We start from the raw sequence: 22,890 nt of genomic DNA on the forward strand, positions 1-22,890 counted from the left end.
AGCAGGGGTGTGTCGCTGCCAAAAAGGGGTGGGGTCTATAAATGGGCGTGGCAGTATGCGGGGGAGGGGCGCGAGGGGCGGGGCCTTGAGGGTCTCGGCGGGGCCGACCTAGGGGCGGGGCTTGGTAACGTGGGCGGGGGCCGCCGGGGCGCGGCCCGCCAGGGGGCGGGGAGTCGTGACGCGGCGCGGAGGGCAGGGGGCTGGGCCGCGCGCGGGGGGCGGGGCCGGCGCTGGCGCTGGCGCGCGGCAAGATGGCGGCGGTGTCGGTGTTCGCGGGCGTGCGGCTCCTCACTATCGGCGACGCCAACGGCGAGATCCAGCGGCACCAGGAGCAGCAGGCGCTGCGCCTCGAGGTCCGCACCGGGCCCGACAGCGCCGCGCTCGCGCTGCACAGCCGTGAGTGCGGGGGGCGGGGCGGCGGCGGGCGGGGCACGTGGGCGCGGCGGGGCGGGGCAAGGGGCACGTGCGCCGGGCCGGGCCGGTGGGTCCCCTTCGCTGCCCTCCGACCCGGCACCTCGCTGGGGCTGGGCCCTTCCTCTTTCCGGGGCATCTTCTTCGCCCCGGAGCCGCCCCGGCTCGGGGGCCTGCGCTGCTGCCCCCGCCGGGCGCTGCCACCTCTTCCTCGGGGACCGTCCGCGAGGGCGCTGGAGACGCGGCCCCTGCCCGGGGCACGGGGCCGGGCCGGGAGGACGCGGCGCCCCGGGAGAGCGCGTCCTTGGGGTTAGAGCACAGCGGGGGGACTCTGGGTCTGGGGGCGCCCCTGGGGCCCTGCCTGCCTGTTGTCTGTGTCCCCCCCACCTTGCACCGTGGCCACGGGGCTTGAATGGCGCAGACAGCAGGGGGGTCCAGCTCCGCAGCGCGGGGTCCGAGAGAGGAGGCATTGGGAATCCAGGGGGCTCCCCCAATTCTGCGCAGCTTTGTGCTGGGAGCCCCCCCAGCCTGCTGCTGTTCCCCTCTTCACCCGTCAGTGTCAGCTCGTGGCCCCCGAGAAGCCGCTGTGGGGCTGGAGGTGTGCACTGGGCCTGGCTTGAGCAGCGCTGTAGGGCAGATGGCCGAACACAGCGATGCTTCTGCCCTCAGCATCTAGGGACTGAACAGCCGAGATGTGAACCCTTCTCCCAGCTGACCTGGGCACAGAGCTGGGCAGGGGTGTCCAGGGAGCTGGACTACAGTTGGGGTTGGATACAAGGCAGGGCTCTGGCGCTGGGTCTCTGGGGCCCTCTAGAGCCTGGCGGAGCCATTGGAAGCCCCAAGCTGGGGGGCAGGCGGCTGCCAAAAGAAACAAGGTTGTGGCAATGACTAGCTGCGCTCCTGTGCTCTTGGGGTGCTGCGAAGCTGTGGGGTGGGAAGGGGCCGTGCTTTTCTGCTGGGGGCTTGTTGGTTCATAGAGCCCCAGTTCCCTCCCCACTGCTGCCTACGCCCCTGGTCAGCACCAGCTGGACCTCCCTGGCTTGTGTGTGTCCACGGTCACAACCCCTTTTACAACTTCTTAAAACCAGGCAGGTCCCTGCATCTATCTGCCCCCTCTGCACCCTGCCCTGCAAGAGCCCTCCCCTGCTCTCCAGCATAGCTGGTGGCACCTGTCATGGGCCTTGGTGCCCTACCAGGGCTGTCTTGGTGCCGTAGCCTGTATTCTCCAGCTGAGGCTCTGGCCCCTGGGCATTGCGGTGTGAGTGGGCTGCAAGGTGTCTCTGTGCTGCAGGGTTGTGGCTGGGTGTGTGCTCCCAGGGGTCTCTGAAAGCTGATCCCAGTCCCCCCCCAGCCACACACACATGCACCCACTCTCTTTTGTCTGAAACAGTCTAGACAGGGGTGACCAGCCTGGTAGGTTGCAACTGGGTACCAATGGAGGGAGGGCCCATAGGTGCCCTACTGGCTGTGTACCTGTCACCAAGGCTGCCTTGTCTTGTGGTAGGTGTGAGCCCCATGGCGAATGGGCGCTGGCTTTGTTCCAAACGGGTCGTGGGTTTCTGGTTGGAATGGTTCCTCTTTATCGTCTCTTCCCCCTGCCCCCTGTGGATCTGCGCGACAGCTCTGTCCTCGTTTTTCTGTGGCTCCCAGCTTTGTGCTCCCCATGACGGGCAGTTGGATCCTCTTTCCTGCCCCTCAGCAGAGGCAGTGTCCAGCCAACCCCATTGCAGCCTGCCTAGTTGGAGGAGCCCAAGTTGGCTTTCACCCTCCCTGCCTTGTTCTCCCCAAAGTCAGGAAGTAGAAATAGTCCTGTCCAGGACAAGAGCTTTTGCTTCATTCCCACTCCAGAAGCACCTGTGAAAACCCCTTTGCATTTTAGGCCCAGCTGGGCCACTTGTGCCCCGATCAGGCTGTGGCTGGCAGGATCCCACCAAGCACCAGGGCATAGACCAGGGCAGTGCCATTGTGGGCTGAGCTGAGTGGGGGGCCAGATGAGCTGCAGGACTTGGGGATGTATTCTGGTCCTAGAGGGGAACTTGGGGTCATGGCTGTGGATATCCCTGCGGTGGGAAAAGGCTGACGAGAGGTGGGAGATGCAACCCAGTTCCCAGGAGTTTGCGATCTCCACCAGATGTGTTGCTTTCAGTGCATTTATCTCCAGAGATAGACAGGGCGCTGGTGCTGGGATGGAGCCAGTGCCTAGGACAGGGCCTTCTTCTGCCCCCCTTTGCAGGGAGACGACTCTGGCCTGGGTGATCCACGTAGGCGGCACATTGCCTTCCAAGGCTGCAGCTCTGGGAAGTAGGCTGGGTGATGCCAGGACTCTCATGCCTGCCAGTCTGGGTGCTGGGACACAAGTCATGTGCTGCCCAGGCCTCTGCTCAGGCAGCTGCAGCTTGGTATGGAGGCATTTCTGCTCTGGCAGTGTAGAGGAGCCCCATTGGTCTGGAGGGGATTCCTGGCTGGGGGAACCCCTCCATGGGGGTGTCATGGCCATGGGCCAGTCAAAAGATCTCCAGGTGAGGAATCCCAGCTTCTCCCCATTGCCAAGGAGATACAGCACCGAAGCAAACTCTTCCCACAGCCCAGGGAGGAGTTGGAGCTGGGGAAATCCTGCCATGGGAGGTCCAGTCCCCTTTGTGCCCAGGACAGGCTGTCAGGGCTGCTGCCAGTCCTGGTACCCAGGGTACCAGGAAGAGGTGGCTTGTGTCAGCTGAGGAAGGAGGGGTCTGGAAGCTGCCAGTTCCCAGCCCTGGTCAAGCACAGCATGGGAACTGGGTCTGCGACCATTTGATGGGAAGTGGCTTGGCTGTCTGGGGCTAGGGGTCACACCCTGGGGCCAGGGTCCCATGTCCCTATGAGACAACTGGGAGTCACTTCAAGGACATCCAGAGTTCAAGCAAGATCAGTGGAGGCATCAGCCCCTGGCATCAATGTGCTCTAGGATGGGGGAGGCCGGGAAGGGCCATCACTTGGGCTGCCCTCCTGTCCCTCAAGGCCTCCAGCCCGCCTCCCAGGGCAGTGGGGCAAAGTAGGCAGCGACTGACCATTGCCTGCATCCACCAGGGCTGGGAGAAAGTGCCAGAACGGGTGCCTTGGAGCCAGGAAATAAGGCAGAGAGGAGCTGGGGGGCCTGCAGAGAGGCTGGGGGGCCTGCACGGGCTTAGTTCCTGTCCTGTACCAGCCCCACAGTCGGGAGAGACACAGGGACAGGTTTGGGATCTGGTCTCAAGGACCCACAGGCCTGCTCAGAGCAGGGAGTCAGGTTGGGACCCCCTGTCCAGCCCTGCCACCCCCTGCTCCTCTTATGGCTGTTTGGGCAGCAGCTGGTGTTAGTCAGATGTTCCCCCACCATCCCGAGACCAGTCTGTGCCTCCTCTCGAGACCAGTCTGTGCCTCCTCTTGGGGATGGGGCAGCCCCGCCTGGCTGGCAGATGCTGGGAGCACAGGGAACAATCAGAGGAGGAGAATCTTTCCTTCCTTCCCTCCCCCCAGCAGCGCTGGGCAGGGAAAGCCTTTGTGTGTTGGGGAGGAGGGGGGTGGTATATGTAGGAGGGGAACCTGGAGCCCCCTTCTTCCACTCGCGGTGGGGTGGGGGAGGGGGGGGGGTCCTGGGGTGCTGGGGGCCAGCACGGCCCTCTAGTGAATGATTTGCTGCCTTTGAGTGCAGAGCTGGCCCCGGGCGGGTCACATCTGTCGGCCCCATTCTCCGCGCACAAAGGCTCAGAGGCCCCAGCGCCAGGCTGATTAACGCAGGCAGGCCGATTGCATTGAGCAGGAGCCCACTGAAGAGAGCGGGGTACTTTCCTGCCTGCCTAAAAAAAACCCTCCCCCCTGCTGGGATCACCCCTGCTCTTCCAGACCCCTCCAACCCCATGGAGGGGGATGAGGCTATGTGAAATCCCCCCTCTCTGTGGGCTCTGACCAAGCTGGAGACCTATAGGCTTTGCCCAGCCTGGTCTGGGGAACAGTGGGGAGTTCTAGTTGGAGCTGGCTGCTCTCATTTCCCCTGGATGAGCCCCCGGGCTCACCCTGAAATCAGTCAGGGCAGTGCTGCCTAGGGGACAGGCCTGCAGGGCATTGGTGATGGAAAACAGAGCAGCAGGGGTCACAGACCACAATGGAGCCTCCTTGCTGTGGCTTCCAGGTATGGCAGAGATGTGATTGCTGGGCTGGCGCCCTCCCTGCTGATGTGTCCCATGCAGGCCCCACATTGCCCAGACAGTGGCATGGGCAGGCGGGCAGGAAACGCCCTTTTAGGTGGGGCAGGGAAGGAGGGTGGAGCTGCCAGCAGGGGCAGGGGAGGAACCAGTTGAACAAGGGCATCTACTTTGATCCTGGGAAGAGGACCCAGGAGCCCCAGCTCCTAGCTGGAGCCTCCCTCCCTGGCCTGGGTTCCTGTGAGCTGGAACCTGAGCCCTGTGGGGCAGATTGTCTTACAGCAGCTGGGAGCCTGGGCTGGGGGGGGTGAGATGCCTCCAGTGCTCGCAGGCGATGGGGTGGGCTCTTTATTACCTGCTAACACATTCCTGGCTGCTGTCCTGCAGGCGCTGGTCCAGCGCACTCCCCACCCAGAGCCAGGCTTGGCCATCACCTTGGGCCCTGGCCAGGCCCAGACTCAAGTCCCTGCACTGCCTCCATCTCCCCACGTGAGCTGGGGCACATTGCGTATACTCACCAGCCCTCTGCCTCTGTTGGTGGGGGGTAACAGCCCTGTCTTGCTGCTGTAGGAGGTGGGCAGGGAGGTTGTTAAACCCTGCTGGGGCATGGAGGGAGGGGGCAGATGTTTCACTGACCTGGTGAGAGGGAGTTGTGATTAGGCCACAGGAGGGACCACGCTGGCATCTTCCCCCAGCCTGTATCTGCATGGGTCAGCTGCAGTGTAGCCAGGTTTATTGCTGGGTGCTTACCTCAGTGCCCCGCTCTCCCCCTTCTCAGCCTCCCAACTGAGGCTGATCCAGTTCACTCAGACTGGGGGGGCAGGCTGAGGCCTGGGACCAGCCCTGTCTCACTGCTCTGCGGAGACTGGGACCCCTAAATGGTGAAGCCCCGGGAACCTGGAGACCTTGAGGATGGGGCAGGGGGTGTTCTCCAGGATAACAGTGGAGGAGCCCAGGTGCCATTCAACGCTGGATGGGGATGGGGAGGGGAATGGGGACAGTGGGGCCCCCAGGGGGCAACTGATGGGTTCCCCCTGTCTCCCTTACCTTATGTCCCCTCTTGTGTATCCCATTCCCCCCCACCCCGGGGCCCCCCCAGATGAGGACGTGTGTGTGTTCAAGTGCGCCGTGTCCCGTGAGACAGAGTGCAGCCGCGTGGGCAAGCAGTCCTTCATCATCACCCTTGGCTGCAACAGTGTCCTCATCCAGTTCGCCACCCCCACCGGTATGTGCCTTTCACCCCCTCCCCCCAACCCTTAAGCCCCTGACCTGGGGTCTGTGTCTCCCTCTCAGTCCCTGCCCCACTGACACCCCAGGTCTGCCTCCAGATTTCTGCTCCTTCTACAACATCCTGAAGAACTGTCGGGGCCACAACACAGAACGCTCCGTATTCAGTGAGCGGACAGAGGAGTCATCAGCAGTGCAGTACTTCCAGGTGGGCCAGGACAGGTCAGGTTGAGGTGGCCAGGTGTTTGGGGGAGGGAGAACTTGGCAGCCCCTCTGGGTCCAAGAGGCCTGTGTCCCCACACCAGAGTTTGCCCGAGAGACCCCCTCCCCACCTTGCTGGTTGCTCCCCCCACCTTGTTTCTGCTGTATGTGTCAGGGGGGTTTTAAGCCTTCCTCAGAGGCATCAGGTATTGGCTGCAGTCCAGGCTGGAGTGGCGACTGGGCTGTGTTAATGCTCCTGCTGGGGGACTTAAACTTGGCGGGTCCTGGCTAGAGGGCCTTGCCCCTCTGCTCAGGGTCAGACTGACGCTGCACTGGGGGCCAGGAAGGAATCTTTCCCCCTTGGTCAGACTGGCGCAGACTGGGTGGTTTTTGCCTTCCTCTGTAGGAGGGGCATGGCCTCTACTAGGGATATCTCGAGCATCTATTAATAACTTTTCATAGCAGCAGGACGTTGGCGGCTGTAGTCCCCTTGCTTTCTCTGGGGCAGGTTGAGGTGTGATGTCTAGTGCTGTGTCAGGGTTGATGGTAATTCCAGGAAGAGTTCAGATGCTGGATGTTTTTGGGCTGGTTTGGATGGGGCTGATCCTGCCTCAGGCAGGGGCTGGACTAGATGCGAGTGCCAGAGGTCCCTGCCAGCCCCATGTCCCTAGAAAAGGGGCCTTGCCAGGGTAAAGCTTGGCATGACCTGGGTTGTGAGGCACCTCCATTACTCTTCAATCTGTCCTTGCCTGGAGCCTGACTGCCCCCCACAACCTCCCCTTGTGTCCCTCAGTTCTACGGCTACCTGTCCCAGCAGCAGAACATGATGCAGGATTATGTGCGGACGGGCACGTACCAGCGTGCCATCCTGCAGAACCACAGTGACTTCAAGGACAAGGTGAGCTGGGCCGGGTGGTATCCAGCCCTTGCCAGGAGCCTTCAGCTGTGGGAGAAGAAGGGACAGTTCTGTGCAGCCTGTCTAGGCAGCGCCTTGCCCCCCTGCTCCCACTTGGGGCTCAGGGTCCCTGTGCCCCCCATCTTTGCTGTTGGGGCTTCATGACAGTGTGAACTGCTCTGGATTTTGAGGTTGGTGTTGGGTGCTGGGTTGTCCTATTGGCCCCTGCTGCGGCATCAGAGAGACTGTGTGTGTGTCCGTCCGTCCATCCCAATACCAGGACTCCCTCTGACATGGATCAAAACAAGACCTGTGACTGGAGCTGGGCACACCCCAGCCCTCTGCCTACTCCTGTGACCACCAAGGGCCCCACCACTTCTATCCCAAGCTGCCCATTTGGGTCCTGCTCCCAGCTCCAGTTTTTGAGCGGCCCCAGACACATCTCTCCCCTGTTTGCCTGTCACTCCCTGCCCCACAAATCTCACAGGCTCGCCTACACCAGGATTTCTCCTGCCAAGCGGCTGCTCTTGAAGCCTCCTCAATTAGGTCACGCAGGGTGGGGGGCCGGCGCCATGACGGCAGGCTCTAATTAGGCCTTGGCATGGAGCCAGTGCCTGTGTTCCAGTCCCCCCCTTCCCACCCCAGCAGTGCCGCCTGCCCCCAGTGGATGCCTGCTAGAAAGTATCGAGTTCATCAGGTCTCAGCCAGCTACGTGGGGAGGAAGGAGGCAGCAACTCTGGCCCAACCTGCCCCCCGCCCTTCTCCCTTCTTTGTGCAAGGATATCTTTCATGGCCATGATTTCTGGGTACCCAGCATTTGGCATCTGGGTGTCCTGCCTTCCCTGCTGTCCCCTGCGAGAGACACCCTCCCGCCAACTCTCACTTAAAGATGGGATTGAAACCAGGTTTCCAGACATCCTCAGCCCAATCTCCCTCCCCTGGTCTTGCTGAGCTGGCTGGGTGTAGGATTCCTACAAGCAACCAGTTGAGGACATGGACCACGGTGTCCTTGCTGCCATCCGAAGTATAGCTCCTTGGCCCCTGACGCTGCCTTCTCTCCTTCCCCAACCCCTACAGATTGTGCTGGATGTGGGCTGTGGCTCCGGCATCCTGTCTTTCTTTGCTGCTCAGGCTGGGGCCAGGAAGATCTATGCCGTGGAGGCCAGCACGATGGCCCAGCACGCCGAGGTGAGCACTGCCTTTGCTGGGTGCCTGGGCTGGGCTGAGCTGCAGCCTCTTCTCTGCCCCCAGCCTATCTCTGATCTGGGACCCGCTGCCCCACAACTGCCCCCCCACCCCGGCTCCAACATATCTCCATCGCTGGTTTCTGGCAGAGCTCCATGTGTGTGGTACCCAGGGGCTAAATAGGCTCACTGCAGTGCCCACCTGGGTCACCAGGTTACAAAATGCCTAGACGCAGGAGTAGGGGTGGATATTGTTTCCTTAGACTTCAGGAAGGCCTTCAATATGGTATCCCACCCCATACTGGTGAACAAATAAAGAGGCTGTGACTTGGATGATTACACAGTCCGGTGGGTGGGAAATTGGCTAGAGGGTCATACCTAGAGAGTGGTGGTGGATGGGTCGGTATCGACCTGGAAGAACATGAACAGCGGGGTCCTGCAGGGCTCGGCCCTTGGACTGATGCTTTGCAGTGTCTTCATTAGTGACTTTGATGGGGGAGTGAAGTATACTCTGTCCAAGTTGGCAGATGATACAAAACTGTCGGGAGAAGTGGCCACAGCAGAAGGCAGGAAACAACTATAGGCAGACCTGGACAAGTTGGACAAATGGGCAGAAAACAATAGAATGCGATTTAACAAGGAGAAATGCAAAGTGCTGCACCTACGGAGGAGAAATTTCCAGCACACCTACTACCTAGGAAATTACCTGCTCGGTAGCATGGAAGGTGGAAAGGGATCTTGGAGTCCTAGTGGACTCCAAGATGAACATGAGTCGTCAGTGTGACAAAGTCATCAGCAAAGCTAACTGCACTTTATCATGCATCCACAGATGCATGACAAACAGAACCAAGGAGGTGATACTTCCCCTCTATCGGGCACTGGTCAGACTGCAGTTGGAGTACTGTGTGCAGTTTTGGGTGCCACACTTCAAGAGGGCTGTGGATAACCTGGAGAGGGTCCAAAGGAGGGCCACTCATATGGTTAAGGGCTTGCAGGCCAAGTCCTACAAGGCAAAACTAGGGCACCTGGACCTCTTCAGCCTCCGCAAGAGAAGGTAGAGAGGCAACCTTGTGGCTGCCTATAAATTCATCATGGGGGCGCAGAAGGGAATTGGTGAGGCTCTACTCACCAAGGTGCCCCTGTGGGTCACAACAAATAATGGCCATAAGCTAGCAGAGAGCAGATTTAGACTGGACATTAGGAAGAACTTCTTCACAGTTAGAGTGGCCAAAATCTGGAATGGGCTCCCAAGGGAAGTGGTGCTCTCCCCTACCCTGTGGGTCTTCAAGAGGAGGTTAGGTAGGCATCTGGCTGGGGTCATGTGAACCCAGCACTCTTTCCTGCCTATGCAGGGGGTTGGACTTGATGATATATTGAGGTCTCTTCCGACCCTAACATCTATGAATCTATAAGGGGCAGGTGAGGACGGGCCTCTGTGATGTGAGCCATAGTCAGCACCTGCAATTCATGTATCCCAAACTCTCACCCTGGGGGGACTCCTAACTCCATGTCTCCAGTGCTGAGAACTGGGTTAGTTTTGTGGGGAGGAATAAGACCAGGTTTCTCCCCTCTTCTGACCTCCTCCTTCCCTTGCTGCTGACCCTCAGATGCTTGTGAAGAGCAACAACCTGATGGACCGGATTGTGGTGATCCCGGGGAAGGTGGAGGAGGTGTCACTGCCTGAGCAGGTGGACATCATCATCTCGGAGCCCATGGGCTACATGCTCTTCAATGAGCGCATGCTGGAGAGCTACTTGCATGCTAAGAAGTACCTGAAGCCCAGCGGTGAGTGCAACATCCCCAGGACTGAGAGGGGGTTGTGGCTGGAGGTATGCATCAGGAGTTCTGCTCACAGCCCAGCACCAAGGTTGGATGCTGGGGAGACTGCAACCAGGCTGGATTGCCCTAAACACTTCCCTCTTCTCCCTCTTGAGCATCTGCCACCATCACGGCTGTGCTCTCACGATGGGTGTCAGGGCTTAACAAAGCCCCAATCTGGGCCCCAGTTGCTATCTGGGGGGTTGGAATCAGGTTACTTTTCCTTTAGATGATCCAAAATCCATCTACTCTCAGCACAGTGGGGCCAGGCCAATGTATTCTCTAACCCCCCACCAAGCATCTGGGATCCCAGCCTAGCTCTCACCCCCCACAACGCACTAGGAGCTGGTACAAAGCTCCCCCTGCCCCATACTGAAACCCTGGTGCATTGTGGGATGTGCAGTCCAGCATTTGGCTTTGCCCTGGCGCATTCTCAAATGCGATGCTGCCAGCCCTTGGGGGAGGGGAAAGGGAAGGGTCATGGGACTTCTACCCTCACTCCCCATCACCAGGCAGTGACCCTGCTTTGATCCCCCCCACACTGCAGGGAACATGTTCCCCACGATCGGAGATGTCCACCTGGCCCCATTCACAGATGAACAGCTCTACATGGAGCAGTTCACGAAAGCCAATTTCTGGTGAGTCCTGGCACAGTCCCAGGGTCGTTGGGGCGGAGCTGGGGGGCAGAGAAGGGGGGCTCCTGCCCGAGGGTCACCAGCTCAGATCCCACTCAGTGACCTGCATGCAGGCTGCAGTAATAGAAGTTGGGATCCCAGACCTCTGGATGCATGCAAAATGTGTGTGGGGTGGGAGGGTCTCTCCTGCAGGGAACCCTGATCTCCTGGATCCTGTACCCCAGCAAGGGAAGGCAGTGACCCTGCTGAGGGCACTGAGGAAGGTTGGGGGTGGAGAGAGGGGTCTGGACCCCCAGCAGGTCACTGGCAGCAGATGGGTGACTGGGTGCCTCTGCCACAGGTACCAGCCATCCTTCCACGGAGTGGACCTGTCAGCACTGCGAGGAGCTGCGGTGGATGAGTACTTCAGACAGCCTGTTGTGGTGAGTCTGCAGGGCCCTGATCTCCTGGGCTGAGGGGAGGGCATATATGTGTGGTTTAGGGGGAGCTGGGGCAGCTAAGCCAGGGTCCTGAGCTGCCCTGCACCTGAAATAGTGCAGAGTCAGAACCTGGGACATCCTGGCTGTCCCACCTTCCCCTGCCCTGCCCCGCCACTGATGGTGTGTCCTTTCCCTGTCCCCCTCCCCCAGGACACCTTTGACATCCGGATCCTGATGGCAAAATCGGTCAAATACACGGTGAACTTCTTAGAAGCCAAAGAAGGCGATTTGCACAGGTGGGGGCGGGGGGGGAGGGGGTGGGGTGGGGCTGGGGCACCAGCCTGAACACATGCATATGCAGGGGAGGGGCCAGCAGGTGTCACCCAACTCCCAGCCAGCCAGCCAGCCAGCCAGGGCTTGAGGGCAGGGGTCTGGTGACCAGGCTGAGCTTGTGGGGGTGGGTGTGGTAATGGGGGTGGGAGAGGGGGAGGTTGATCCCTACTGGCCCCACACGTTGCTAATGGCTCCCGTCTCCTCTCCAGGATAGAAATCCCCTTCAAGTTCCACATGCTGCATTCAGGGCTAGTCCACGGCTTGGCCTTCTGGTTTGATGTGGCCTTCATCGGCTCCATGTAAGTGGGGGTGGGGGCCGGGCCAGCCCGGCCGAGTCTCCTGCTGCAGCAGAGGCCAGTCTTCTCCCTGCAGCTCCTGTCCCCTGCAACCTGGCTATAGGGATCCAACCCCAAGCCCTGGGGCCTCCCTGCTCCATCCTTATAAGCTGGGGGGACTGTGGGGCAGGGCAGACCTTTCCCTCCCAACCCTGGATCTGGTTTGGTGGGGTAGGTACCCCCTGATGTTCCATCTGGAGCTGCCCATACCACTGCTGTGCAAAAGAGCGAGCTTGGGAAGCTGATTCCAGGACATCTCATTTTGCTGGGGGCACTTGGTTGGGGTGGAGGGCAGGAAGCTTTGGAGCTGGGAGGGCTGATGCGGGTGGAGGTCCGCACCCCCTGCTGCCCCCTGTAAAGGGGGGCGTTCCCCTGGCCAGGCCATTCTTCACCTCACAGTGCTGTGTCTGTTTCTTGCCTCCCCCCCCCAGAATGACTGTGTGGCTGTCGACAGCTCCCACGGAGCCGCTGACCCACTGGTACCAGGTGCGGTGTCTCTTCCAGTCTCCACTTTTCGCCAAAGCCGGTGACACACTCTCAGGGACCTGCCTCCTCATCGCCAACAAGAGGTGAGCTCAGGGGAGCTCCCAGGGATTGTTCTGGGCTGTCACGGAGGCTTGCATGCTGGGGCCTCTCTGGGAACCATTGACCTGATATCTAGCCTTGTACCTGCGTGCGCCCTCAGTGCATCTCGGAGGCCATGGACTCTCCCTCTCACAGGGAGGGCCACGGCCGGTACACCGGCTCCATTCTCTCACTCCTGATGTGTCCTGCTCTCCCGTAGGCAGAGCTACGACATCAGTATCGTGGCCCAGGTGGATCAGACTGGCTCAAAGTCCAGCAACCTCCTTGACCTGAAAAACCCCTTCTTTAGGTATGTCCTGGCTCGGGGCTGGCGGGTTGCACTGCCCTCCCCTCCCCCCACACACACACCTGGGCAGCATTGGGTGGATGCCTCATCACAGGCATCATCACAGGCAGTCCCTGCTCCCTGCCTGGGTTGGGGGCGGGGCTTGCATGGGGGTGGCAACAGGGAACCGCAGTGTCAATGCCTCCTGCCTTGCTCACGTATATCCTGGTGCGCATTGCAGGTACACAGGCACGACTCCGTCACCCCCTCCAGGATCACACTACACGTCCCCGTCGGAGAACATGTGGAATGCAGGCAGCGCCTACAACATGAGCACAGGCATGGCTGTGGCGGGTACGTGCCCTCCCCTGCACCAAGGCAGGAACAGGCCTGGGCAGCCAGAGCCCTGTGATGGGACCACACCCCCCAGGGTTCTCATCCCATCATCTGGAGCCGTTTGGAGAAACTGAGCTCTGTCACCATCGTGCTCTAGCCTCCACCACATCCAGCAAGAGCCCAGCTGTGAAGCTGAATCTGATGCAGCTGCCAGGGGGACTGAGCATGGGGTCATGTACTATCCCAGGAATATGGGGTGCAGAAGGGGTTACTGGCCCTAGCACTGACCCTATTTTTCTTGCTCAGGGATGCCCACGGCCTATGACCTCAGCAGTGTCATAACAGGTGGCACCAGCGTCAGCCACAACAACCTGATTCCTTTAGGTGAGTCCCGTCATAGGGTTGGAAGATGGGGGAAATGGACATGCTGTGGGGGGGGTGTCTCTATGATGCCCAGTGGCACTGGCAGAGAGAAGCAGTGTGACTGGGCTGGGTAGATGCTGCTGTCAGTACTGCAATGGGGCCCAGGCTACAGGCAACATTCCTGGGCTCTGGACCCTGGCAGCTCATCATGGAATTGCAGTGCTTGCTGCTAGGGGTCGGTGGTACTGCCTCTCTCCCCAGTTGAGGCTGCTTCACCCTGTGCCTTTCTCCTGGCCCTCTACAGCTAACACAGGGATCGTCAATCACACGCACTCCAGGATGGGATCCATCATGAGCACAGGGATCGTCCAAGGTGAGCTCCTATCTGCCCACAGCTCAACAGCTGGAGCTGCCTGTGGCCCTGGCTGTTGCCCAGGGGAGGGGGCCAGCAGCCAGTTCCAGCACATCTGATGGCCTCTTTCTCCTCCCCTGCCCCCGCAGGCTCCTCAAGTGGGCAGAGCAGCGGCAGTGGCAGCACCCACTACCCACTCAACAGCCAGTTCACCATGGGGGGCCCAGCCATCTCCATGGCCTCACCCATGTCCATCACCACCAACACAATGCATTATGGGAGCTAGGCGCCCACCGTGCTCGGACTGCCAGCGCCAGGAAACCAAATGAAGATGACCCCCTCTGCCCCTCCCTTCCACACCTCCACGAACTGCTGGACCCCCTCCCGTCCCGCCTGCCGCACCGCCGCCATTGCTGCTGGGAAGACCTTGCTGCGGCCCGGCAACCCATTCTTTGATACCGGACTCGGACAACTTTTTTACAAAAGGCTGGGCCCAAGAGACCCACCTGCTTCCCCCCCGGCCCCCACCGTGCTAGCTGCCCCCCTACCCCACCCTCCCTAAGCGATCATGTAGCCGATGCTGTTTTAGTTTGCAAGCTTCCATAACAGACAGGCAGGGGCTGCAGTACGGACCTATCCCACCGGGGTTGGGGACATTGATAACCCTCACCTCCCGCTTCTCCCACCACCAAGGGCCTAGCAGGCAGGGGGCTGGGGCTGGGCCTGGGGGAGGTTGCCTCTGCTTGTTCCTCTTCTGAGGCTGGTGCATAAAGGGCCCTGTGTTGGCCCCTTGCAGGGCAGCCTCCTGCCCATCCCCTTGCTGGCATGAGGGCTCAATCAGCCCCGGTGCCTTGCAGGGAAAGAAGAGCCCCTTTGTGCCTCACTTTCCCACGTCATGCCCTTTAGTGGGGGGAGAGGGGGGACCTGGAGCCCTCGGACACCACCCGGTGGCAAGTTCAGTCCTCAGCAGCATGGTGTGCGGGCCTGCCAGCTGCAACAGCCTTGCCAGCTGTTACGGAAGGCGCGGTCCCCTAGCTTCCTAGGATGGCGAATCCATTTATGTTAATGACCCTCCAAGCAGTGACTGCGTGCCTCCCCCCACCCTCCCTTTCCGGTTCCTTTCTAAGGGCCGCGAGTGGCGTTGCTCGGAAGGATTCTGCAGGGACACCCCCACCCCTATCCCTGGCCAGAGAGAACTGCGTGTCTCCCACAGGCCGGTCCCGTCCGCCCCCAGCCGGCCATGCCAGGCCATGCCATGCCATGCGGCCAGGGGCTGGCAGGGGGGAGGGCACTGTGTCTCAGGCCAGTGCCCATCGGTAGGAGTAGCAGTGATTGGGCCGTAGTACTGAATAAATGGGAGGGTTTCGAAGGTCTGCTGCCCCTGCTGGCTCTTTCTTGGCAGGGGTCAGGGCATGAGACAGCAGCCCTGGCCACATCCTCAGCTCCCCCCCCCCCCCCCCCCCGGAACCTAGTCACCAGCCAACAGTTGGGGGAGGTTGGTTGTGGGGCAGGAGGGGAACCAGGGCCCAGATAACTGCCTCAGAGCTCCTAGTGCCCCCAGCTCCTGCAACACTAATCAGCTCTTCCCAGGAAGAACTAGCTGCTCCCAGGAGCCAGACTGTGCCTATGCTTCTTGGCTGGCAGCTTAGCAGCTAGAGTGACAAGCCTGGAGCTGCTTGTCAGACCCCCACAGGCCAGGGCATCCACTTGCCTGGAGACAGCACGAGGGGAGTCTGTGACATAGCCCAATGGGCAAAGGACGCCAGTGCAAGAAACAGCCCTGCCCAGCACCAGGTGGGAGCAGGCTCGCTGTTTATTCCAGCAACTTGTGCATATAAAAATTGTTCACTGAGAAACCTGAGACCTTCTGCCCCCTTCCCATGGATGTCCTATGGCGGGCATGGTCCACTTCAGCTGCCGACAGTGCCACAAGGATGCTGCAACCAAGGCTAGTCACCCTTGCTGCTGAGAATAACCAGGACTCTTGGGAATGGGCTAGGCTTGAGCAGAGTGGAGCTTCAGCCTGGAGCAGAGACAGTGAGAGCAGGTGGCTGCCGTATGTTACCAACAGCGCTGGTCAATGTTTTGGAGGAACTACAGAGGGTGTGATGGGGCATCCATCTGAACCGGTTTCGGGAGCTGGCTGATGACTTCACACAGCCCTAGGGGCAGAGAAGGGGCTGGTCCTCCAAAACCTGAAACAGCAGTACAACAAGGGTGAATGCAGGCTGGGACAGGGGCTCCAGGGGGCTGCACCTGTCATAGAGACCACCATGCCCCAGGGTCCTGGTTCTCAGACTGTCCCACACTCCCATAACGGGTGCCTCAGCTGCTGCTTGAAACCCTGGCTGTGGTGGGGATAGAGTTGGGGGCATCTCCTCTGGCCAGGAACTGGGGAACAGGGGGAGCCAGTTCTACCCCATGCCCCCCTGGCCAGCTCTCACCTGCCATTCTTCAGAAACGGAGGGGGGCAGTCATGGAGCTGTTGAGGTGGGGGTGAGTTGCTGTAAGCAGCTGTGCCCTACCCGGAGCCTTGGTGTAGGCAGAGCGGAGAGGGACAGCATTCACTGGCTTCTGGAAGAAGTAGAGCTGCAAGAAGAAATGGGACTAGAAGCACATATGATGGGGGTGGGGGGACCTGGTTCAGGTCCCTGGTTCCAGATCTAAGGCAGCCCCTCCTGCCCCCAATCCCCAGAGAACAAACACCAAACCCAAACTGAGCAACAGCTGCCATGACCCTGCCCAGGCATAAGTCTTCCCTACTCTGCCCCACAAAATGCTGGGCCTTGGGTACCTTGCAGCCTACAGCCAGCAGCGCATGGAGGGCGAGGACAGTGGTCAGTGCAGCCAATGTGGCAGCCCGGCTGTCTAAGCGGATGAGTGGCCAGAAGGTGAGAACTAGCACAGAGCCAGAGAGCGTCATGGCGATGGCAATCAGCAGCCACTGCAGCCAGGAGACTGGAATGAGCCACAGCACCTACTCAAGACCGGGACAAGGAGGGGGCAAGCATGAGCAAGGATCATGAGCCCTACAGTTCTGAGACCCAGGGGTTGCATGGTTGCAACAGCAGTTGTCCAGGCCAGGATTTGGGTGGCACATCCTAGTTCTACAGAGTCCTGGGGCTCTAAGTAGCCTTTGTACTTGTGAGTCCACACCGCACCAGGGACCCTGCCTGCAGCTCTGGGCACCCAACACCCAGGTGAGCACAGATGGGACCAGGGAGCTGGGCCCAGGAAGGGAGGAAAAGAGCAGGACTGTGGGTGCCATGTCTAGGAGGTAAATAGCAGGGCAGGAACAAACAGGCTGGAAATTCAGTCTCAGCAAAGACAACCAACTAAAATGGCTGAGCTAGCCCCAGGGGTTAGAGGACAGGGTGCCCGTGGCAGAGGGGACGGGTAAGTTCCCTATCTCCTCCAGCTTCCCAAGAGGGCAGCTCCATGACCAGACTCAGCCTATCCCCTTGGAGGGTTTGTGGACCAGGAAACTCACCGAGGCAGGGATGTACACTGAGAGGGAGTAGCCATAGACGCACACAGTCTCCAGGAGGGTGTAGGAGGCCACGTTGAGGCAGATGCCCTTGCGCCACTGCAGGTAGCCCCACAGGGCCAGCGGCACCAGCCATGCATAGCAATAGATGGCAACGCCTGCAATGGTCACTGCCAAGGGATGGGCTCCTGTCACCCCCTGTTCTGCAGCCAGCCAATCAGGGGAGGGGGGACCCTTTTGTGTTATTCCCCCCAACCACCACCCAGGGTACATGCTACAGGCACTAGGACAGCAAAGCAGCCAACAGTGAGTCAGCTCAAAGCTGAGACTCAAATGCCAAGGGTTAGAGGTGGGGGCCAGGACTCCTAGGTTCTCTCCCAGCTGTGGGAGGGGACTGGGGTCTGATGGGTTAGAGCAGGGGGAGCTGGGAACTTGGACACTTGGGTTCAACCGGGAGAGGAAGGAAGTCTTGTGGGTTGGAGCTGGGAGCCAGGACTCCTAGGTTCTTTTCACCTAAAGCTTTGTGCCTGGCAGGGGTCAAGTTTGCCCAGGAGCCTGGTGGATTCTCATGAGGCCTGGCCCATGCCTGCCTGGCCCACACCTACCCCTCACCTTTGTGGAACTGGGGGCTGTAGCGGAAGGAGGGGTTGCCATGCTTCTCCAGGAAGGTGGACAGGTTGCCACTGATGGCCAATGTGAACACCAGCGTAGTGCAGATCCAGAAGGGCCCTGCAAGAGGCAAAGGGCAGTATGACCCTGAGCCCAGGCTGGGGCAGGAGCCAGAGACAAGCAGCCACAAAGGTGCCCTGCTTTGTTCCACTTGATGGATGGTGCCTGAGCCCTCGGGCACAGGTAACAGGGGAGCAGGCCTACAGGGCTCAGCCTGCACTGCCCTGGCCTCCCCCACATCATGACCCCACTTGTCCCCTTCTGGGCTCACCATACAGGTCAGGGTTGTTCCGTAGATAATGCCGCACAAAGTTCTTCCCTGGTAATGGAAGCAGTGACCCCTTGATCCTGTCCAGCACCTTCAGGGAAGAAAGCAGGAGTGGAGTGAGGCAGGCAGCTTCCTGGGCTCACCAGGCAGCAACTGGAGAGCAAAGCTGCATCCTGGTCCTAGGTGGGGGCTCCCCAATATGACTATAATACATAACATACAGTCCCTAGTGCAGTGGGGCTCTGGCCTGCAACTGAGGCTCTCAAGTGCTACTATAATATACCTAATAATGTACAAAGCCTTTAGGAGCTGAGAAACCCATGAACCTATGGGACTCTGATCCCTGCCAGCATCTCCCACTGCTTGTGTCAGAGCATCCTTCCCACAAGGGTGCAGCCTCCATTACCTGGTAGGTGTCTACATCAAAGAAGGCCTGGTAGTACTCAAAGGTCCAGAAACTTGGTGGCTGCTTCTGACCACTCAGCAGCTGCAAGGAAGGGAATGTATGTTACCATGAGGCCCCAACAGCCTTGCCCACAGAGAACCCCAAGCACCTCTAACTGTGAGCCCAGCTTCCTCCCAGACCAGTGCACCCCAGCCCAGCTGCTCCAAGCAACTGGGATTACCCAGCATGCCAGGCAGGAGCCCCATCTCCAGAGAGAGCCGCAACTGGGGTAGAAATACTTGATCTACTTGCTTCCACAGCTAGCATCAGCCAGGAACTGCCCAGGCTGGATCTGAACCTAGGGCTGGGAGGTGAAGGGCTCTTTATTCCACTGGTGCACACCCCCTGCCCCAGCCAACCCTGGACCTGACCTGAACCCCTTGCTCCCCTCCAGACCAGTCCTGCCACCCTCCTCCCCATGCAGGCTAGCTTTGCCCCCGACCTCAATCTTATCACTCTCATCACCCTCCTCGTTCTCGTCATAGCTGGAGCCCACATCCAGGGCCACGTGGCTCTGCCGCTCACTGACACTGGTGGTTGTTGCATCAGGGGTTGCAGCCAGCAGGTCGGCTGCCTCGTCGAATTCTGCAGGGGTAAAGCACCAGCCATCACAGCCCAGGGCTCAGGGGCCTCTGCCTAGTCCAGCCGCTCACTCCCAAGCCTGCACCCTCCCAGTGTCATGCCCTGAAGCTGGGGAGTTCATCGCCCTCGTTACTATGATACAGAAGGTACTTCTATCTTGGCCAGAAGGACCCAGGTCCCAGGTTTATGCTCTAACTGCCAGGCCACACTGTCTCTATTAGGCAGACCTATTTGTTATGCCCAGAGGAGTGTGGGTCTGGCTCACCAGGGAGCTATTAACCTCCCTTCACCAAGCAGACCTGTGAAGACCTAACAAGGGAGTACTTGTGGCAACTAAAGAGAAAACAAGGATGGGAGCAGGGCTCAAGGGCCACTAACAAGTGCTCGGAGAGGGGGGCTGAACAGCACACCAGCCAGCGTGGTGCCCCTTCCCTTGGAAGAGTCCCAGGAGGCAGCAGATATCACCAGGGAAACTGCTGGAAGACGCGCGAGGATGAGGGGCAGGCAGATGCCCCTCAGGCGCCAGGCTCCCCCAGCCGGAGCCTCCACTGGGCCAGAGGCAGGGGGAGGGGCGCCGGGGGCCCCCGCGGTCCCAGGAAGCAAAGGGCAGCAGGTCTGTCCCTGCTTCGTGCCAACCGCCCAGTAAGTGCCCGAGGGCGGCACAGGGCCCGGCCGGGCTCGGGGGCGCCGGAGCCCCAGGGCCCCGCGGGAGGAGGGAAAACACCTGCTGCAGCCGGGCCCGGTCCCCTCGCGGCCCGGCGGGACCTCCCCGAGGGCGGCCGCCTGCTCACCGTGGAAGCGGAGCTGATCGGAGGCCGCCATGACGTCAGCGCACCCCGGGCTCCTGGGGACGAGAAAGGCTCGTTACGGCCGGGGGGAAGCGGGGAAAACTGAGGCGCGAGCGCCTGAGACACCCCGAGGTAGGGCCCTGCTATGCAAGGGGGCACGGCAGAGAGGAGTGACGTGTCCTGGTAGACCCGGGCACGCGCCTCCCCGGGTACCTGCTCGGTCCCCCCACTCTGGTGCTGCGTGTCCCTTTCTCCGGCCCGGCCGCGCACACTGCCCCGGGGGGTGAGGGGGAAGGAAGAGGGAACCGCCCCCCCCCTCGTGCTCCGAGATGGTTTCGTCCGGTCCGGCGCCACTTCCCCTCCGGCCGGAAACAATTTCCGGGTGGCGTTATGGCGGTGGCGGCAGACACCACGAGCGGCGCGGGCCCCGATCCGGGGGGCAGGCGCAACTTCTGGGGGCGGCTCGGCGCTAGCCGCCTGGGTAGGTTGGGGGGGGCTTGGGCTCCTGGGTTCTCGGGGCTGGGGCCTGGCAGCTCGGACGCCTGGGTTCTGCCGCGGAGGGGAGGCAGTAGCCCCAGTTCCCACGGGAGGAGGGGCTGGCGCAGGGCCTGGCAGCCCGGACTCCTCGGTTCTTCTCCCGGCCCCGCGCATAGCGGCAGGTCCCTCCCAGAGCGTCGGCTTCCCCAGCGCGGGCACCTGCCGCCCCAGGCAGGGGTTTGCTTGGCGGGCTGGGCCCTTGGTCGCTAGCAGCGCCTGACCCTGCCGCCCTTGTGCAGGCCAGTGGTGGAAGAGCCTCCTGCACGATTACGTGGAAGCCTGCAAGGAGGTGGTTGTGGGCGCCCGGCAGCGGCCTGGGAAAGCTGGGCTTTACCTCTCGGTGCTGGCCGGAGCAGCCGCCTGCAGCCTCCGCATCCCCAGCGACATATCCTTCGATGCCTCCCTCCTCGAGGCTTCTGGTACCCTGCTCCTCCTCTCCCCCTGGGTCCGCAATGCCACCTCCGAGGGCCACGTCCAGCACCTGATGCAGCTGAGGAACTGGGGGCAGCTGCGCTACCAGAGCCTGGTCTTCTTTTCCCTGGTGTATGAGGCCCCTTTTGATGCAGAGGCTGACCTGTACCTGGCTCAGTGCAAGCACCTGCAACCGCGCTGGACAGAGTTTCCAGGCCGCATCCTGGATGTGGGGTTCTGGGGGCGCTGGTGGGTTTTGAATGCCAAAATGAAGGACTCGGACATCAATGAGGAGGAGTTCCGGAACCTTCCAGAGCAGCTCCATATCATCTCCTTCCAGAACCTCCACTCGGAGACTAACGAGAGACTCTTCGATGAGAAATACAAGCCTGTTGTCCTGACAGAGGAACAAATCAAGCAGGCAGAGAGGGAGATGCAGCCACTGCCTCAGGGGGTCACAAACCAGTAACCTGAACCAAGCGGCGGTTGCTCAAGCCAGGGTGGATATGGGAGCTCAAATAAATTTTACTATGGGATTGTTTTTTGTTGGACCCCTCAGCCTTGTTGCGTGCTGGTCTCTCAGCCTTGGTGGCACTCACGTTCAATAAAGAGGATATGGAGGCTCTTGCCTTTGCTGTGGTTTTTTATACTAACCTACAGGATGCATTATTTGTGGGCTTGCCTTGCCTCTCCTGGGCACCATGCCAACCTAGTGCTTAGAGCAGTGATTCTTGATTGGGACCCTGCACCACTCAGGTATCTTGAGATCCTTTCAGAGGTTCTATGCAATGTTGGTACTGTTAGACGTGCAAACAGGATTGACAAGATAAGTACAGAGGTTTCAAGTATTAATCCAGAGTGGTAAAATATTCTGACCTGTTTGGATCTTTGTGTTTTCTGCAACAGGAAAACTGCTCTATGATTTTTTTTTTCTGTAAGAAAAGTCAAGTGGAAGCTAAGAACTGACCTCTTCTAAGGGTCCATCAAGGTGTGCCTTGAATTGAAGAAGGTTGAGAACCACTGGCTTAGAGGTGTTCCGGGGTAGTGTCGCTCCATAAGGCTTCCATCTCTTCTAGATGAGTTCAGATCCAGTGCTTAGAGGGGAGACTGGTAACAGGGACCCACATGCTCTTGAAAGTGGTATAGGTGGCACATAGAGGCACGCTCCTTTCTGAGCTGCTGCTGCTGCCCCCAGTGCCCAGCCCAGTTTTGGAGGGCAGGGCAGGTGAGTCATAAAGGGAAGCCTTTGCTTTTGCATGGATAGTCTGTGAGGGCCCATATGACCTTCGCAGCTCTGTGATAGTTGGAATGAGGTCAAACCAAAGCCCCTGGTCACTGGGGAGTGTTTGAGGCTCCAGGGCATCTGGGGCAACATCAGCCAAAAAGTCTGTCAGGTGGAGGTGGCCAGAGCAGCGTCACTTCCAAGGGGGGGGTCTTGTTTACCTTCTAGCCTCTGCATAGAGCCCTGGCTGTATTATAGTCCCCAGCCCAAGTCAGCCTTCTGTCAGCTCCTTGGGGGACAGCAGAGGGTGCTAAAGAGCTAAGGAAAACTCCCTGGTACTGCTGCTCCCAGACAAAGGTGCAGAGATTCCCACTGCAGTTCTCCCTGAACCTGGAGGTAGCCCAGGGGTATGGACCTGCTATGACTTGGCAGGCAGTATGCAGTTCACAGGCATTTAGGAAAGCCCCTTATGGAGCTGCTGAGACTGAAAAAAGGTGTTTCTTGCTAGCCCAGAGCACAACAGAAGTGGGTCAGGAAAGAAACAGGCACTTACCTCTTCTGGTAAAGGGGTGGCAGAGAAAGCAAAAGACAGACTGAGTCCCCTAAGATAGGATAGCTGTTCTGCACCTGAGCTGAAACAAGAAGGCAACATTCAGGAGTTGGTTGGGTTCTTAAAACATCCTGTTCTAATGATTTATTAACCTATTGAATAATTAATTGAGCAACTGCAGGAGCTGGGGTCTTAGAGGCATCTGCCGCCTAGGGGTTTCTGTTTGATTCTCTTTGATTGCGATGCCTTAGCCTACACTCCAGCTCTGTTAAAGATGAATGAGAGAGACTGGCAGTGGAGGGAGGGGTTGAGCCCATGCACACAGCTTGGTATTCTGGGCTCTGTGAAGTGCCCTCTTCAGCCAACATAACAATGCAATGGGGGTGGAAATGGCCCCTTAAGAATTCTGCTC

General features: G+C 59.7%; 3 protein-coding genes across 4 annotated transcripts; 2 read left to right on the top strand and 1 right to left on the bottom strand.

The window, feature by feature from the left end:
* Positions 1 to 205: 205 nt before the first annotated feature.
* On the top strand, positions 206 to 14,892 carry CARM1 (coactivator associated arginine methyltransferase 1). Its single transcript, XM_090060167.1, has 16 exons — positions 206 to 396; positions 5,671 to 5,796; positions 5,900 to 6,006; positions 6,793 to 6,897; positions 7,972 to 8,082; positions 9,686 to 9,863; positions 10,444 to 10,534; positions 10,872 to 10,953; positions 11,161 to 11,246; positions 11,493 to 11,582; positions 12,050 to 12,187; positions 12,403 to 12,492; positions 12,710 to 12,822; positions 13,111 to 13,188; positions 13,472 to 13,540; positions 13,669 to 14,892. The coding sequence occupies exons 1-16, from the start codon at positions 252 to 254 to the stop codon at positions 13,803 to 13,805; spliced, it is 1,746 nt and encodes a 581-aa protein (XP_089916293.1). The 5' UTR covers positions 206 to 251; the 3' UTR covers positions 13,806 to 14,892.
* A 417-nt stretch (positions 14,893 to 15,309) lies between these two features.
* YIPF2 (Yip1 domain family member 2) lies at positions 15,310 to 20,054 on the bottom strand. The gene is made up of 10 exons (XM_090060168.1): positions 19,972 to 20,054; positions 19,762 to 19,814; positions 18,831 to 18,973; positions 18,350 to 18,430; positions 17,947 to 18,034; positions 17,619 to 17,735; positions 17,010 to 17,176; positions 16,314 to 16,496; positions 15,964 to 16,108; positions 15,310 to 15,714 (listed from the first exon to the last, which is right to left on the bottom strand). The coding sequence occupies exons 2-9, from the start codon at positions 19,790 to 19,792 to the stop codon at positions 15,974 to 15,976; spliced, it is 945 nt and encodes a 314-aa protein (XP_089916294.1). The 5' UTR covers positions 19,793 to 19,814; positions 19,972 to 20,054; the 3' UTR covers positions 15,310 to 15,714; positions 15,964 to 15,973.
* On the top strand, positions 19,770 to 21,333 carry TIMM29 (translocase of inner mitochondrial membrane 29). Of its 2 annotated transcripts, none has more exons than XM_090060169.1 (2): positions 19,770 to 19,890; positions 20,535 to 21,333. In XM_090060169.1, exons 1-2 carry the CDS (start codon positions 19,791 to 19,793, stop codon positions 21,173 to 21,175), a joined length of 741 nt encoding a protein of 246 aa, XP_089916295.1. In that variant the 5' UTR covers positions 19,770 to 19,790; the 3' UTR covers positions 21,176 to 21,333. The 2 variants fall into 2 exon arrangements, with proteins under 2 accessions (XP_089916295.1, XP_089916297.1); XM_090060171.1 differs by lacking the exon at positions 19,770 to 19,890 and adding an exon at positions 20,110 to 20,239.
* The last annotated feature ends 1,557 nt before the right edge of the window (positions 21,334 to 22,890 follow it).

The sequence above is a fragment of the Crocodylus siamensis genome, chromosome 8, assembly GCF_052110815.1.
Source record: "Crocodylus siamensis isolate JL-2025a chromosome 8, ASM5211081v1, whole genome shotgun sequence".
NCBI classification, from domain to species: Eukaryota; Metazoa; Chordata; order Crocodylia; family Crocodylidae; genus Crocodylus; species Crocodylus siamensis.

What these genes read in the sequence shown, in the direction of transcription:
- CARM1 (XM_090060167.1), top strand. Translation starts at nt 252, where the DNA reads ATGGCGGCGGTGTCGGTGTTCGCGGGCGTGCGGCTCCTCACTATCGGC. An exon ending in ACTTCAGACAGCCTGTTGTG is followed by an intron (nt 10,954 to 11,160) that starts GTGAGTCTGCAG and finishes CCCCTCCCCCAG; the next exon opens with GACACCTTTGACATCCGGAT. An exon ending in CTGAAAAACCCCTTCTTTAG is followed by an intron (nt 12,493 to 12,709) that starts GTATGTCCTGGC and finishes TGCGCATTGCAG; the next exon opens with GTACACAGGCACGACTCCGT.
- TIMM29 (XM_090060169.1), top strand. Translation starts at nt 19,791, where the DNA reads ATGACGTCAGCGCACCCCGGGCTCCTGGGGACGAGAAAGGCTCGTTAC. An exon ending in AGCGCCTGAGACACCCCGAG is followed by an intron (nt 19,891 to 20,534) that starts GTAGGGCCCTGC and finishes GCCCTTGTGCAG; the next exon opens with GCCAGTGGTGGAAGAGCCTC.
- YIPF2 (XM_090060168.1), bottom strand. Translation starts at nt 19,792, where the DNA reads ATGGCGGCCTCCGATCAGCTCCGCTTCCACG. An exon ending in TTGATGTAGACACCTACCAG is followed by an intron (nt 18,035 to 18,349) that starts GTAATGGAGGCT and finishes TCTTCCCTGAAG; the next exon opens with GTGCTGGACAGGATCAAGGG. An exon ending in TGCTGGCTGTAGGCTGCAAG is followed by an intron (nt 16,109 to 16,313) that starts GTACCCAAGGCC and finishes TTCTTCTTGCAG; the next exon opens with CTCTACTTCTTCCAGAAGCC.